We start from the raw sequence: 16,523 nt of genomic DNA, 5'->3' as shown, positions 1-16,523 counted from the left end.
AATTCACTCCAGTCTGGGAGCTCACAGGGACCGTTGTGGATCAATCGGCCTGTCCTGTTGCAGCCATCGAGGCTGGTACTAAACTCTCTCTGCACTTGTTTACAGTTTTCCCTGAGTCGCTGAGAGGGTTTTCTGTTCTACCAGTGTTGCCTGGCAGGATTCCGGCTCTGCTCTTTTTCGTTGTTTGTGTTAAATTCCATTTCCCATAGTCCCTTGCCTGTTAATTCTGTTCTGATCAGTAGCACCTGTTTATTGATTCCGATCATGATCACCTGTTTATCATTTACTCATTATCCCATCTATATACAGTATACCATGCTCACTCTGTCTGTCATTGCTGCTAGATTGTATTGTCTTCTGAGTTCATAGTTGTCTCATGTTCATCGTGTTTTCTGTTCTCTGTGTTTTGGATTACCTTTTGCCACGTTTTTGTTCTGTTCTGTTCATTTGTTACTTTCATTAAACTGCACTTTGATCTACCTTGTTTTCTCCTGGCATTCCGTGACACCAGCCAAGTGAAGAACATTTTCTAGGAGGTAGGTGTGTCACTGTCAAAGTCTACAATCAACAGAAGACTATAGAAAGCAAATAGCCTAATAGAGGGTTCACCACAAGGTGCAAACAAAGCCAGATTAGACTTTGCCGAAAAACATCTAAAAAAGCCACTTTTCCACTTCTGGAAAAGTATTCTTTGGACGGCTGAAATTAATATCAACCTGTACCAGAATGACGGGAAGAAAAAAAGTATGGAGAAGGCTTGGAACAGCTCATGATTCAAAGCATACAACATCATCTGTGAAACATGGTGTAGCAGTGTGATGGCATGAACATGCATGGCTTTCAGTGGCACTGGGTTACTGGTGTTTAGTGATGACATGACAGGACAGAAGCAGCCGGATGAATTCTAAAGTGTATAAGGATATACTGTCTGCCCAGATTCAGCCAACTGTGGCAAAGTTGATTGGACGGTGCTTCATAGTACAAGTGGACAATGACCCAAAACATAGGCAGCAAAAGCAACGCAGGAGTTTTTGAAGGTAAAAAAGTGGAATATTCTGCAATGGCCAAGTCAGTCTCCTGATTTCAACCCGATTGAGCATGCATTTCACTCGCTGAAGGCAAAACTAAAGGCAGACCCACAAACAAACAACAAATGAAGTCAGCTGCAGTAAAGGCCTGGCAAAGCATCGCAAAGGAGGAAACCCAGTCTCTGGTGATGTTCATGAGTTTCAGACTTAAGGCAGTCATTGCCTGCAAAGGATTCTCAACAAAATATTAAAAATGAACATTTTATTTATTATTATATTTATTTGTCCAATTACATTTGAGCCCCTGAACATGTGGGGACTGTGTATAAAAATTGTTGTAATTCCTAGCATTTTATGTTATATTTTTGTTCTACCCCTTGAATGAAAGCTTAAAGCCTGCACTTCAATTTCATAGTGATTGTTTCATTTTATTTCTATTCTGGTGGCATACACAGCCAGAATTATGAACATTTTGTCAGTGTCCAAATATATATGGACCTAACTGTACTTTTAAAGTACTAATATATGTACCTTTAAGGTAACATTCCAATTTTTATTCAATGCCTCGTGAAAATCTCTATTGTTCACACAACAACTGACTGATATAAACCTTTCTAGCAGTTTAATATGTGGATTTGAAATGCATATTTATGTATCAGCTGAAGCTGCTTCTTAATTAAGTCCCAATTTCCTGTATTGCGGCTGTTTGATTTTCCACTGTTCATTAGTATGCCACAGTGAAATTCACATCTACCTTTCAGCAATGCGGAGAATGTGGCCAGGTCTATTAAATGCAATGTCACTCTCTGATTTCAAGTAGACATGCTGCGTGTCTTCCATCTAAGCTCTCGTGAAAATCATTGCTTTTAAACAGCCTCTCTTTATAAGGTGAAACATAACTTTAGGTTTTTCATAAAGTCAAATATTCCCATGTATTCTCTTCCTGTGTTGCCTACTGAATATAGAGTATATCGAAAAATGAAGCAGATCAGAGTCACAACACATCTTATTTTTGATGCTCAACATATTTGCCACTGACACAAAACATATACATATAGCCTAAATAAAACATATACATATAGCCTAAATAAAACATATACATATAGCCTAAATATAAATATAAATAAATGAATATGTTTGCATGTCATTCCTATATATGTAACTGGATTAGGCCTACAGCAGATGGCCATATCAGTCTAAAGTAATCTGACCTAAATAATGATATCGTTGTCTCCATGTTCATCTCATATTTGTGTCAATCTACTGAAGTGCCATCTGGTAATTCATAATTATTATAATAGTTTTGATGTCATATGTTTGCTTAGTGGATCGGTGCCTCACTCAAATGACGGTGGGTGGAATTAATCACAGATTGGTTTTCTGTAGCATAATGAAGCAAGATATCTATCTATCTATCTATCTATCTGTCTATCTATCTATCTATCTATCTATCTATCTATCTATCTATCTATCTATCTATCTATCTATCTATCTATCTATCTATCTATCTATCTGTCTATCTGTCTGTCTGTCTGTCTGTCTGTCATTTAAAAAAAAACTTACTGAAGACTTTTTTGACAAGTTTATGGAGAAAATGAATAGGAAACATGGCCACTGTAAAGTGTGCTGTCACTTTTGGATTCTATTTTGTTATGTATTTAAAAAACACTTTGGTAATGTCCCTTTTGTTCATATTGCAGGTCCCTACAGAGGAACCGGCTTAGAAAGCTAAATGCTGACATGTTCTTGAAGTATCAGAGCCTTCAAAAGCTGTAAGAGCCTCTCTGCTTCACTAAGTATATCTCCTCCTTGTCATTGGACTCTATGGATGTTGTAATGTTATGAATGTCGCATTGGCATTACCGCAGATGTTCACAAAACGTTTTTTGCTTGTCCTCACTGTACCATCATAGTGAAAAGTGTGCGAAATAGAGATGTTGAGTGAGATTAAACAATCCCTGTGGAATAAAACATTCAGTGCTCTCCACAGGAACTGAGCCAAACACAATCAAGAACTGAAGAACTTGAGAGCGTTCTTTTTTTAAACCTGACAAAAATGGCTCAATGTTTTTCTTTCTCCAGCTGTAGAATTTTTCGAGTGTGTTTGCATGTCTTAATCTGTCATGCTCGTTTGTTGTGAGTGGTTTCGCGTTCAGGAGTGCCAGCTGACTCAAACAGAATAAGCCCCATATTTTTGTCCTCGCTCAAACACCATTCTTGATCTAGTGACAGATGGAGGCTTTATGTACAACAAACTTAATCTGAGCAATGGCAAAACAAAAAAAAATTGATGTGGGAATAGAGACCGCAGTGCATCTTTTGTGGAGCTCAAAGTTGTGTAAATTTGGATTTTTTTTAGGTTTAATGACAGAGCTGTTGGATATCAATATGAATAGGCTACAAAAACATTGTTGGCAGTGCAGTGAAGTGAGGTGTAGATGAGGTGAGAATGACTAGTCAATAGAAGTTTTAACACCTAAAATGTGAGTGGTGCCCTTTTTCTTTCTTTCTTTCTTTCTTTTTTTGATGCAGAATTCAGGGCTGGGATTGTTGCTCTAAGTGTTCTAAGTACTTTTTAGTGCTTTGTTATATAGTTGCTAATGTATTTGCTTAGTCAAAAACTTGAGCACATTGAGTTAATATGATAGTCTGGTCCCAATAGTCCCAAAATATGACACTGTTCCCTTTTTCAGTATGAGTCTATGGGATTATACACTACTAATCTATGTAATTATATTTATTTAATGTCACAAATGTTTTTTCCCCCCAAATAAGTAATGTTCTTTAAACTTTCTATTCACCAAAGAATCCTGAAAAAAAGTTTCACGGTTTCCACAAATATATTAAGCGACACAAGAATGACTAGTCAATAGAAGTTTTAACACCTAAAATGTGAGTGGTGCCCTTTTTCTTTCTTTCTTTCTTTCTTTTTTTGATGCAGAATTCAGGGCTGGGATTGTTGCTCTAAGTGTTCTAAGTACTTTTTAGTGCTTTGTTATATAGTTGCTAATGTATTTGCTTAGTCAAAAACTTGAGCACATTGAGTTAATATGATAGTCTGGTCCCAATAGTCCCAAAATATGACACTGTTCCCTTTTTCAGTATGAGTCTATGGGATTATACACTACTAATCTATGTAATTATATTTATATAATGTCACAAATGTTTTTTCCCCCCAAATAAGTAATGTTCTTTAAACTTTCTATTCACCAAAGAATCCTGAAAAAAAAGTTTCACGGTTTCCACAAATATATTAAGCGACACGACTGTTTTCATTAAAACTGATAATAACAAGAAATGTTTCTAGAGATGCAAATCAGCATATTAGAATGATTTCTGAAGTATCATGTGACACTGAAGACTGGAGTAATGGCTCTTGAAAATTCAGCTTTTCTATCACAGGAATAAATTACATTTATTGAAATGTAATTATTTAAAGTGACATGTAATTTATTACGATTGTAATATTATTTCACAATATTAATTTTTTTCCTGTTTTTTTATCTTTAATATTTGTAAATAAATAAATAAATAAAGTTAACACTTTAGTATAGGGACCAATTCTCTTTATTAACTAGTTGCTTATTGGCATGAATATTATTAACGTATTGGCTGTTTATTTATAAAGCACATATTCTACATCCCCAATCCTACCCAATACCTCAACTTAATAACTACCTTACTAACTATCAATAAGCAGCAAATTGGGAGTTTATTGAGGTCTAGTTAATGGTTTATTAATAGCGAGAATTTGACCTTAAAATAAAGTGTGACCTAAATAAATAAGGCCCATTTCTAAATATATGCTTGTATAAAAAGCAAGAGCAGCACTGTTTTTAATGCTCTTTCGGAACATAGTTATACATTAACATTTTGTGTTATTTCTCTCTTTTACTGCTCTTTAATGCTTCCTGTAACTTATTTCAGGTATCTCCAGCACAACCGAATTAAAGCAGTGCACCCACATGCTTTCAGAGGCCTTTACAATCTGACAAGACTGTGAGTCAGCAGACATTTCTATTGTCCCTTCAAATGTGGTAAAACTTTAATCAGCCTCATTTGCTGAGAGTGACGAATGGGCTCGCAGTGAATGATAGATGTTTTAGTTTGCTTATTAGTTTTTTTTCTATAGGCAAAATGCTTTTGGCTACACTCAGACGACTGTAATGTCTTATTTTCTCAGGTATCTCAGTTATAATCGAATCACCACCCTACTTCCCGATGTGTTCCAGGATTTGCACAAACTAGAATGGCTGTAAGCGTTTATTGTCATTCTCCCATTTGCTTTATAAATGTCAGCTAAATGAAGATGGATTTCCTCAATCAGTGCTTTCTTGCAGATATCTGCAGTGGCACATGTCAATCAATAAAACTTCTTTAATGCTGAGTACTGACCATATAGTCTGCGCAAAACTGATGTTATTTCTTTGTGATATAAGGAGTGATTTCTTTAGCAGTCATTAGCAGTCACTGAGGATCTGCTCTAAAGAAACACAAGTGAACTTCCATCACATATCAAATTGAATGCCATTGAATTATAAATTAGTGTCCCCTGAACAAATATTGGACAAAGCACTTCCGTTTGTGAAGCTTCAGTGTTTTTAATGAGCTTCTCCTTTTTTTTTTTGTCCTGAAGGATTCTGGAGAACAACAATATTCATCACATCTCCTCTTTGACCTTCTCTGGTTTGCGCTCCCTTGTGCTTCTGTGAGTTTCAGCCTGTTGCTATTTTGGTGACTAATCTTCCGGCTTTCAAATGTAAATTTTATATTTTAACAAACGCATAGGAGCTGTTCTCTAAACAATTTTGTATTTTTATTTATTGATTTATTTTGGTTTTCAAAAAGTGCTGCACTGCTACGTTGTCTTATAAACCTTTTGCTTATGTGTTTCAGAGTGTTGTTGAACAATGCTCTCACAAAGCTTGATGACATTTGCCTGGAAATGCCACGATTAAATTGGCTGTAGGTTTGAATGCAGCATTGTCATGATAAAAAACACTTATTTATTTTCTTAGTTATTATTTTATTTCCATGGTTGGAGCTTTTAGAAAGCACTTTAAAGTATACATTAACAAAACAAAATCTAAATAAATGTACAGTATATTTACATTTTGTCTTCTAGTAAGCTGATGTTAATCAATAAGTAGAAGTGATTTGTCTTTTTCTTTTCCAACTACATTTTCAATACACCCAATTTTTTTCTATTTCTGTTTGCAGAGACGTTGAGGGAAATAAGATGGAGACTGTGGGAAATGTGACCTTCAGGTCCTGTAACATGTTGACAGTCCTGTGAGTATTCCCACCCTTCCGTAACAGCTGCTCAAAACTCTCTTCCTCTTCTTCCCATTGTGCATTGAACTGACCCTAATGTGCATTGCGAATATATTCCAGTATTTTAAAAAATTAGGGTGCAACGGGTCATCAATTTCCATTGAGATAAAAAGCTCTTTTTTATTTTCTTCCAAAACACTAAATAGAATTGAATCGGTGTTTAAAACGTACTAAAAATATTGCCAAAATGAAAAAAAAGCTGAAAATTGATACACGAAATGCTTATTATGAATATGTACTGAAATAAGTAAACAGGGAGCCCATATATTTCTTTTGCTTAATCGATATTCAGTTTTCATCTCTTTTAGTCACATAACTTTTTCACTCATCTGCCATATTTATGATCATCAGTGGGGGAAAGTAATGGCGCAGACCCGACCAAATCTAACATTCACAGATATTTACATATATTTAATCCACAATCCATCTACATATGTTAGGGCTAAAGTATCTGGAGATGAATTATGGATTAAATATATGTAAATGTTAAATGCTAACTGTAAAAATATTTTCAATCCAATGCTCAACGTTTTTTCTTGGTTTCTCGGTTCTTTCCCCCACCGATGGTTAGAAATATGCCTGATGAACAGATTTTTTATTAGCATATACAGTAATGTATCATAATATAAAATAAATCATAATATAATTATATTTTGACATACTTATATTTAAAGGGGGCTTTTAGCCCAGTTGTACCACACTCTTAATATGCAGAGTTGAGGTCCTTCTTGCCAAAAACACCAAAAATGAGGTCAAACATATTTTTAGGGAAAGCGTTTTCCTCTCCCCAGTTCTCGCTTTTCATTTTTAATCAATGTTCTGCAGATATCAGAGCAATAGACTTATCTTCTTTTGTTCATTTTGGAACTTATTTCAAGGAACATGGAAACATTTACATATTAGGCAGAATAGCAATATGTTTGGACTTCAGTTATGAACATAATGCTATATTACCCTAATTATTATCCTTTTAATTGATTATATGCAAGAGTGACTCTGTTGATTAGAGGTCAGATCCCATTTACCTTCTAAATTGTTTTTTTGTTTTTGTACTTATCACCACTGACATTGTTGTGTACAACTACGGCTTTCCCGAGGTGAAAAATACTTTACTTTAATTTAATTTTACCTGATTACTGTACTTAAGTATTATTTTAAGGTACTTTACTGAAATGCAATTTAAACTGACTACTTCTACGTGATTATCTTTCTGAAGAAAAAAAACATACTTGTTACTCCATGAAAAGTTCTCATTTCATTTTTGCATTTTATTTTCTTCCAACTTGTACACATTAAATATGGTAAACAGAAGCTGAAATGCATGTGCATGACGTGCGAGAACCAATGATGTTTGTGTTTGCATGCGCATTTCATCTTCAGTTATAACTTTAATCAGGGAAATTTCTGGCTTCAGAAGTTTGCCATCAAATCTGAGGAAGCATATTTGAGATGCTGTCTGTGTATGGGCTGAATGCACAAGATCGAGTACAAATAAAATCAGTGCTGAAAATGTATTTAATTGTTTAAATTATTTTTACCATAAATCATTTTGTTTATCTGAAGAATGAAAGTCATGCATCTAGGATGACATGAGGGTGTAAAGGTTGGAGTATCCCTTTAAAGTATTTTTTGTGTTTCACTGTGTTGCATTTTAATTGTTATATGCACTATATCGAAGTTTTTGACCTGTGCCTTTTTGTTTTGTTTTGTTTTGTTTTTCTACCTTTAACCAAACATTTTTATATCTGTCTGGCAATCATTTTATGCAGTTTATTTCACTTTTTTCCTCTCTTGTTTTATTTTCTCTAGGTTATCTCTACTTTTTTATACTTATGTACAATTTAAAATTTTTCTACTTGTACCCATTTAAATATCATTTATTTTCACGTAAGTATAATTCTAAGTACTTTTTACACCCCTGGGTATTTCCTGCACATCCCATTCCTCGTGTTTCTGTCCAATGTTAATGTTTTGATAAATGTTAATGTTTTTTTGTTTGTTTTTTTTTTGTAGAGTCCTCCAGCGGAACCACATTAGTTACACCCACGAGCAGGCTTTCTCTCTGCTTCGTAAACTGGGCGAGCTGTAAGTTCTCAGACATTCCATTCCATTATAAATGCTTGCCAAAATAATCACCACAAAGTGTTCTCTGGAGTTTAGTCGTGACCCATTTCTGATCTATTTTTGAGAAGCTAAGCAAAAAATAAAGAAGTAAATAAAAATAAAATTAAATAAATCCTCCTTGCATGGATTTCCTTATCAGTTTCAAAGTCTGGTTTGGTCTTACTCCCACTCAGCTCGACCAGTTACAGGACAACAGTCATCAAAGAGTTTGGCATCAGACCTTGCTCATCACTTCTGTCAGCAGATGCATATTTGAAAGGCAAAAGACATGAATATTTTCTCTCTCCACAGGGATTTGTCCAGTAACAGAATCGAAGCAATCCCACCTGATCTTTTCGTCAGTCTCAGAGACCTGCTTCAGCTGTGAGTCTTCCCTTTAGATGCACATTACAAACAACCCCAAACTGCTTCTAATGGCTGTATTGCGGGGGCATGTGATGGGTTTCTACAAAATTGTGATTTATTTTTAGTCCAATATGAATTCATGTTACAGTTCTTTTCCAGGTTAAAGGCTTATGGAATAACACTATTAATAATCAAACTTTAATTTTGGTAACACTTTACAATACAGGTGCACTAATAAGCTTTAATTCATTCTTAACTAATGCACAGATAATTATGAGTTAATGGATGACTCATGAAGAGCAACTAATAAAGAGTCTATATGATTAATAGATTAAGTAATATATGAATTGCTATTAATTAAATGTGTCATCGTGTATTTATTCCTTAATATCATATGTCAATTAATGTGTTAATTACCACCATGTGTCAAAGCTATGCATTTCAACTTTCAGTTGTCTGCTTTAATTATTAGCTAATGATTTGCAAAGATATCATTATGTTATGACTTTACTTGTTGAGGCACATGACTATTGTTACTATATAATGACACATTTAATTAATGGCAATTCATATATTACTTAATCTATTAATCAGATTAATCATACTTTTTAGTAGTTGCTGATGTAGTAATCATTAATGAATGGTTTAGTTCTTCATGAGTCATGCATTAACTCATGATTATCTGTGTGTTAGTTAAGAATGAATTGATGCACATTGTAAAGTGTTACCGTAGTTTTTGTTGTTTGTATGATTATAAACATACTATTTACAAAGCCAAAGTCATATGACAATCTCATGCAGTTTACACTACTGTTCAACTGTTTTCAAAATTGACTTGAATCAGATTTGTGTCTTGATCATCAAAGCAGCATATGAGAATGATTTCTGAAGGATAATGTGACAGTGAAGACTGGAGTAATGATGGTGAAAATTCAGCTTTTTAAAATGATTTATTATATTTTTCATCATTTCAGAAATAATAAATATAATAATACAGTAAAGAAGCATATCTTGGATAGTTTTGTGTTGTTGGCTATTACTAATAAACAACAAATCAGAGTTAGTCATCAAACATGAAGATACACCTTTAGTTTAACCTGAGTGGTTGACTCAATGAGTGTTTTACACAATATTTCATATTATATTTTGCAAAATGTGTTTATTAATTTCTATACAGTTAGTTATGTTCTTAACTAAACAGTTTTATATGCCTTTTCCTACCTTCGCAGACAAAGTGCCTCTGCTCTGCACAGATCATACATTATAACTTTGACATTAGAGATATATTTCCAATCAATTCAATCTTGCCTCCTATTTGTCTGCAGGAATATTTCATATAACCCTATCACGGACCTGCGTGTGGACCACTTTGACAACCTGCATAAGTTAAAGTCACTGTAAGTCTTTTTATAATTTTATGAAGCTGAAATAGTTGCATAAGTAAGAAGTATGCTTTAAAGATGTTGTTATCCATTTTGTAAACTTTACACAGTGAATATTGTGAATAAGCTAAGACACACACAAGCCCACTCCCTCTTTTATACATCTCTTTTATATAAAAAAAAAATAGAACAAATTCACATGAGACATCACAGAAATAGCTTGCAATTTTAGTAATGTGCTGTTTGCGAGGCCCCTTTCAGTGCAGCACAATGGTCCTACCCAAACTTCACGCCGTGAACATTGTCTTCCCCACTACTCAACAGAGGAAAAACAATCTGCTTTTAGGTCATACTTCAAAGACATCCAGAGAGCATCTTGGGCACAAAACTGCATATTTGAAAGAGAAGGAAAAGGAAAAAGAGGACTAAAGCATTGTAAAGTGAATACTGAAATGCTAATGATGGTGGTTTTCTAAAGAGCAACCCCTGAGAGAAACTTTTTGTGTCACAGGAGCATTGAGGGAATCGAAATTGGGAACATTCACAGAAAGATGTTTGAACCTCTCAAGAACCTGACTCACATGTGAGTGCTGCTTTTTGAAAGTTTTGATAACAAAACGCATCTGCTTGCTCAATTTCTGAAACTGAATTAAAATCTCTATTTTCTGAAGTCGTCACCATTGGGGATGATCGCTTTTAATGTTGAATAATGAAGTGTTGAGGTTAATGTTTGAGATATTCTGCTTGAATTGCCTGACAGCTGAACATCTTTATAATTATTTGTACTTTAAAACATTAAAAAAATGACAGCAAACCAAATGTGGACATTTTGTAATGTTTTCACTCTGGAAAATCCTCATTAAAAAAAGATAAAGACAAACTCTTTAGTTGTCATTCCAAAAATTGGATAATAATATTATATTATAATTATAATATAATATAATATTTTGTATTCTATTAATTATTCATGGCAATAATTTTCCTCTATGACCTGGTAGAGTAATTGGGAGTGATTCTCATGCCTGAAAACATGAAAAAAAAGGTTGTCTGGAATATATTGGAGTTACAATTCCCTTTTCAATCTTTTCAGATACTTGAAGACCCAATATTGTGTCTTTCTGCTTTGCATATCTTGCAGTATATAATTTACACTATGAAAAATGAGAACACTCGATGAATCTTGCAAGTAATTTACAATGTTTCCTCTCGAAGGATTGTACTGAGAGTATGCTTTTTTTTTGACTGTGAAAAAAAAATCACACACAGAATTACCACAGGGAACAACAATAATCAAAAGATGAACATTTATTATTAAGCAAGAACACATGGACAAAATACAAGACCAATTGAATTTATTTGGGTGAATACAGCATAGTTTACAATATTACATACAATATTGTAAACTCATTCAACAAGCATTTTAGAAATAAAAAAATTTAACATTTTAATTTGTGTATTCAACCATTCTGTAATTACTTTTAACAGAAATAGTGCTAATTCGAAATCTGAGCCGGTGAAGGGCTGCTTTTCGCGAGGGAACTGCAAACTTTAGACCACGGCTGCGCGTTTCACTCGTAGCTGAAAGATGCCTTGACTGATTCCATAACCTGCCCATAAACAAACAGTGCTGAGATTAAAGAACATATTTTAACATCAAATTAAATTAAACTCGGTACTATAACGAATAAAATCCATTTATGCTATGCAAGTCGAAAGGTGTTTCTATCATGCAAAACGACTGACTGCTGTGCTGACGCAGCTGACTGACATCTCGTCCTTATATTGCGTTGCGTAAAATAATATAACTTACAGCAAATTAAAGACTTTATAAATGAAATAACATGTATACAAACCTTTATTTGTGTAGGGTAGAGCATTTATTAATCTTAATATTAATCTCAACATTTATTAATACAAGTTAGTTAATGCATTAGTTAATGTTAACAAATGAGACCTTATTGTAAGTTTATCTCTTACTGTTGAAATTATTATTTATTCCATTTATTTAATTATTTATGGAAATATTAATAAATATTGTTGTATTTTTTATCAGACAGACAGATAGATAGTGTTACGGGGCTGACAAGACGTGAGACATGCGGATCCATGTGCAACCTTTATTAGGCAGAGAGGTCAGAAACACAGGCAGGGTCGACCAATGGCAAACAGGTATATGGCGGGCAAGACACAAGAATAATCCTAGGGCTAGCGAAGGTCAACGAACGGCGGACAGAATCAACAGGGGCAAGACTAAAGGGATAAATCCAGGAAACCAGGCAAAGATCAGAAACCGAGAAAACAGACAAGGCAAGACTAGGCTAAGGCAGGGTAAATTAACGAGGGGTCTGTAGTGTAGCTATCAAAAGATAAGCGCTAAACAATACTCGGCGGCGGGAAGGGATCAGAGTGAGTGTTAAATAGTGAGTGAGTGATATGAAACAGCTGTGTGCAATCAGTGAAACAGCTGTGTGCAATCAGTGCTGTGTGCAATCAGTGCAATGAATGATGGGATATGTAGTCCGGGATGATATGCAACAGTGTGTAGTGCGAGAGTCAATGAAAATGGAAAGGGTGACCTCTGATGGCTAGCAGACTGAAGTTCATGGACCGGATATGTAACAGAGCCCCCCCCAAGGAGCGGCTTCCAGACGCTCCAAAACACTTTACGATTCCGGAGGGCGGTGGAGTGGAGTGGAGGCGGAACAGGGGGAGGGATGGAGGGCCAGGTCCATCTGGAAGTGGAGAGACCAGGAACTGAAGCAGAACCAGCGGAGTAGAGAGGCAGGGCGAAGCCGGCAGTACAGGTGGAGCAGAGAACCACCAGAGCCAGACAGACCACCACGGCGGGGCAGAAGACCACCACGGTGGAGCAGAGGACCACCACGGTGGAGCAGAGAACCACCAGAGCCAGACAGTAGACCAACACGGTGGGGCAGAGAACCACCACGGCGGAGCAGAGGACCCCCACGGCGGAGCAGAGGACCACCAGAGCCAGACAGACCACCACGGTGGAGCAGAAGGAACAGGGAACCCCCCCGGTGAACCACACCGATCAGGAGACCATGGTGGAGACTGTAATAACGAAAGAGCAGAGACGGACAACACAGACAGAACATTGGGGTTGATAGACAAGGCTGAGTGTTCAGAGGCAGCCTCCTTGGCTGGGTCGGGACAAGACAAAAGTTCACAAACGACCTCCTTGGCCGACACAAAGCACGCAAAGAATTCACAGACGGCCTCCATAGCCGTGACAGGACGAGCAGGGAGTTCGCAAACTGCCTCTATAGCCGTGACAGAACGAGCAGGGAGTTTGCAAACGGTTTCTATAGCTGTGACAGGATGAACAGGAAGTTTGCAAACGGCCTCTCAGGCTGTGACAGGACAGGCAGAGGGTTCACAGATGGCCTCCTTAGCCGTGACAGGATAGACAGAGAGTTCATAGGCGGCCGCCTTGGCCGGAACAGAACAGGCAGAGAGTTCATAGGCGGCCTCCTTCACCGGAACAGGTCAATCAGAGAGTTCATAGATGGCCTCCTTGGCCGGAACAGAACAGGCAGAGACTTCATAGGCGGCCTCCTTGGCCGGAACAGGACAGGCTGACAGTGCATTCCTGGGCGCCACCACCACGCAAGGAGCTGAAGTGAGCACCGCCGTTTCGGGAGGTTCTGCAGCATGCGCCGCCACCTCTGAAGAGACTGCAGTGGGTACCATGGCCTCTGGGAGCACAGCAGCGGACACCGCTACCTCGGGAGGTTCTGCAGCGTAAGCCGCCCCCTCTGGAGATGTTGTAGCCGGTGCTGCTGCCTCTAGCAAATCGGCGGTGGAGTACGCAGCCCAGATGCACCATAAAGCGATCCCCATTGTGGGAAGTGCTACAAACAGGGGAAATAGTTCAGAACATGATAATAAACTGTGACTCGATTTGACTCATGACGATCAACTGTGACTAGACTCGACTCAGGGAGATCAGTTGTGACTTGACTGAACTCAGGGAGATCAATGGTGACATGACTTGACTCGTGAAGATCAGCGGTGACTTGACTTGACTCGTGAAGATCAATTGTGACTTGACTTGACTTATGACAATCAACTGTAACTTGATGGGGCGCTGTTGTGTCCGCCATTTTGTGATCAGGCTCATCTGTCGCCGCCATTTTATGAACGTAATCTAGTGCGGGGGCCATTACAGGAGTCAGTGTGAGGTTGCGTTCCTCCGCGATACCCACAGTGAATAGAGAGCCAACAGTCAACAAAGCAAAATCCAAAAAACAACTCAGTGATGAACGCGGACCCTCGTGAATGAGTTTAAATTTTAGCGGTTGATTAATGCCAGTACAGAAGAAATCTATCAAAACACAGTCCGGTAAATCAGAGTGATAGGCAATGTCCAGATACTCTTGAATGTAGTCCTCGAGCGAGTGGGTGCCCTGCTCGAGGGCTAACAACAGCCTTGCAGTGTCCATACCTGGCCAATGTCCATATGAGAAGCTGCTGGATCCTTGTGTGGCCGAGTATTCTGTTACGGGGCTGACAAGACGTGAGACATGCGGATCCATGTGCAACCTTTATTAGGCAGAGAGGTCAGAAACACAGGCAGGGTCGACCAATGGCAAACAGGTATATGGCGGGCAAGACACAAGAATAATCCTAGGGCTAGCGAAGGTCAACGAACGGCGGACAGAATCAACAGGGGCAAGACTAAAGGGATAAATCCAGGAAACCAGGCAAGGGTCAGAAACCGAGAAAACAGACAAGGCAAGACTAGGCTAAGGCAGGGTAAATTAACGAGGGCTCTGTAGTGTAGCTATCAAAAGATAAGCGCTAAACAATACTCGGCGGCGGGAAGGGATCAGAGTGAGTGTTAAATAGTGAGTGAGTGATATGAAACAGCTGTGTGCAATCAGTGCTGTGTGCAATCAGTGCAATGAATGATGGGATATGTAGTCCGGGATGAAATGCAACAGTGTGTAGTGCGAGAGTCAATTAAAATGGAAAGGGTGACCTCTGATGGCTAGCAGACGGAAGTTCATGGACCGGATACGTAACAGATAGATAGTTTGTTTTAAGCATAAACTAATCAGTATTTGTTTCCTTAGACATATCATGGCACGACAAAAATAATTTTGTGCTTCTTTCTTCTTTTCAGCTACTTCAAAAAGTTTCAGTATTGTGGCTATGCGCCTCACGTCCGCAGCTGCAAGCCCAATACTGATGGCATCTCTTCTTTCGAGGACCTTTTGGCCAACATTGTGCTGCGTGTCTTCGTCTGGGTTGTCTCAGCAACGACATGCTTCGGCAACATCTTTGTGATCTGCATGCGATCCTACATTCGCTCTGAAAACAAGCTCCATGCCATGTGCATCATCTCTTTATGCTGTAAGATGATATTTTGAATCTAGAGGCATTTTAAAGTGTTACTATGTGTGTCAGAATTCATTTCGGGAGCGTTATATGCTGTGTTGAAGATCACAATGTGCTGCTCATCATCTCCTTGTGGCAAAAGCAATTTCACACATAATTAGTCTCATGTAACTTTCAATGCAGTCTTTGTTGTTGTTTCTTTTTCTTTACCTCTAGCATTGTTCAAAATATTATTTAGCCGTCAGTGAATATATTTAAAAATGCTTTGTGTGCGTTTAACTGGAAATGCAAGCTTTTTCGTTAAAATGAGAAAAAAAATTATATTGCCGTTATGGAGGCTGTCCTAGTTCAGCAAGTCGATGGTGCCTTCTAGAGAAACAGACTGATAGCCTAAAGGCAGCTCATAGCTGGCCAACAGCATTCAAAGCCTACGTTTACCTGACGGTGTTCACTCTTGACTGAAGTGCCACCACATGTTTCACATTTTATCGCGTGAAATTTACCCATACAGTGCGCTTTCTGTAAACTGACCATCGCTGCACACAGAAAATGATGCTTCTTTAACACTTTTCCTAATTCATATTGTACACACTTTTGCCTGCTCCCAAAGCGAGCAGGAACCTATGAAATGAAAAGCAGTCCTTTGATTTCTGTTCTTTGATATGGGCTGAATAAGGAGGAAATCAAAGTTGTGCACTGGGCATCTGTATGATCCAGAGAGCGCTGCCGGGAGCGATTCAGATGAGTGGAAGCTCATTCAGAATACATGGAAATCAATGGCTTAGAGTGTCCACTTTGAAGTGTAGATGTCACACTTAGATGTGGTAACATTTACAGTTTGTTTTTACATTTACATTTAAATTTTTTCACTCACTAACAAGAATTATAAGGTAAGCAAGGAGTTGTTTATGAATAAGAATGAAAAATAGGTGAGGTATTATATTATGCA

General features: G+C 37.6%; 1 protein-coding gene across 1 annotated transcript in view; it reads left to right on the top strand.

The window, feature by feature from the left end:
- LOC107566695 (relaxin receptor 1-like) overlaps nt 1-16,523 on the top strand; it is a 43,707-nt gene that overhangs the window by 22,408 nt on the left and 4,776 nt on the right. The window contains exons 4-14 of the mRNA XM_016252214.1: nt 2,729-2,800; nt 4,956-5,027; nt 5,212-5,283; nt 5,665-5,736; nt 5,925-5,993; nt 6,249-6,320; nt 8,376-8,447; nt 8,778-8,849; nt 10,157-10,228; nt 10,725-10,796; nt 15,360-15,589. Of these exons, the coding sequence (XP_016107700.1) occupies nt 2,729-2,800; nt 4,956-5,027; nt 5,212-5,283; nt 5,665-5,736; nt 5,925-5,993; nt 6,249-6,320; nt 8,376-8,447; nt 8,778-8,849; nt 10,157-10,228; nt 10,725-10,796; nt 15,360-15,589 (947 nt within the window). The remainder of the gene's footprint in view (nt 1-2,728; nt 2,801-4,955; nt 5,028-5,211; nt 5,284-5,664; nt 5,737-5,924; nt 5,994-6,248; nt 6,321-8,375; nt 8,448-8,777; nt 8,850-10,156; nt 10,229-10,724; nt 10,797-15,359; nt 15,590-16,523) is intronic.

This window comes from Sinocyclocheilus grahami, unplaced genomic scaffold, assembly GCF_001515645.1.
Source record: "Sinocyclocheilus grahami isolate Dianchi unplaced genomic scaffold, SAMN03320097.WGS_v1.1 scaffold1093.1, whole genome shotgun sequence".
NCBI classification, from domain to species: domain Eukaryota; kingdom Metazoa; phylum Chordata; class Actinopteri; order Cypriniformes; family Cyprinidae; genus Sinocyclocheilus; species Sinocyclocheilus grahami.
Note: the sequence above shows the minus strand (reverse complement) of the source record. Positions and strands in the feature narration are given on the sequence as shown.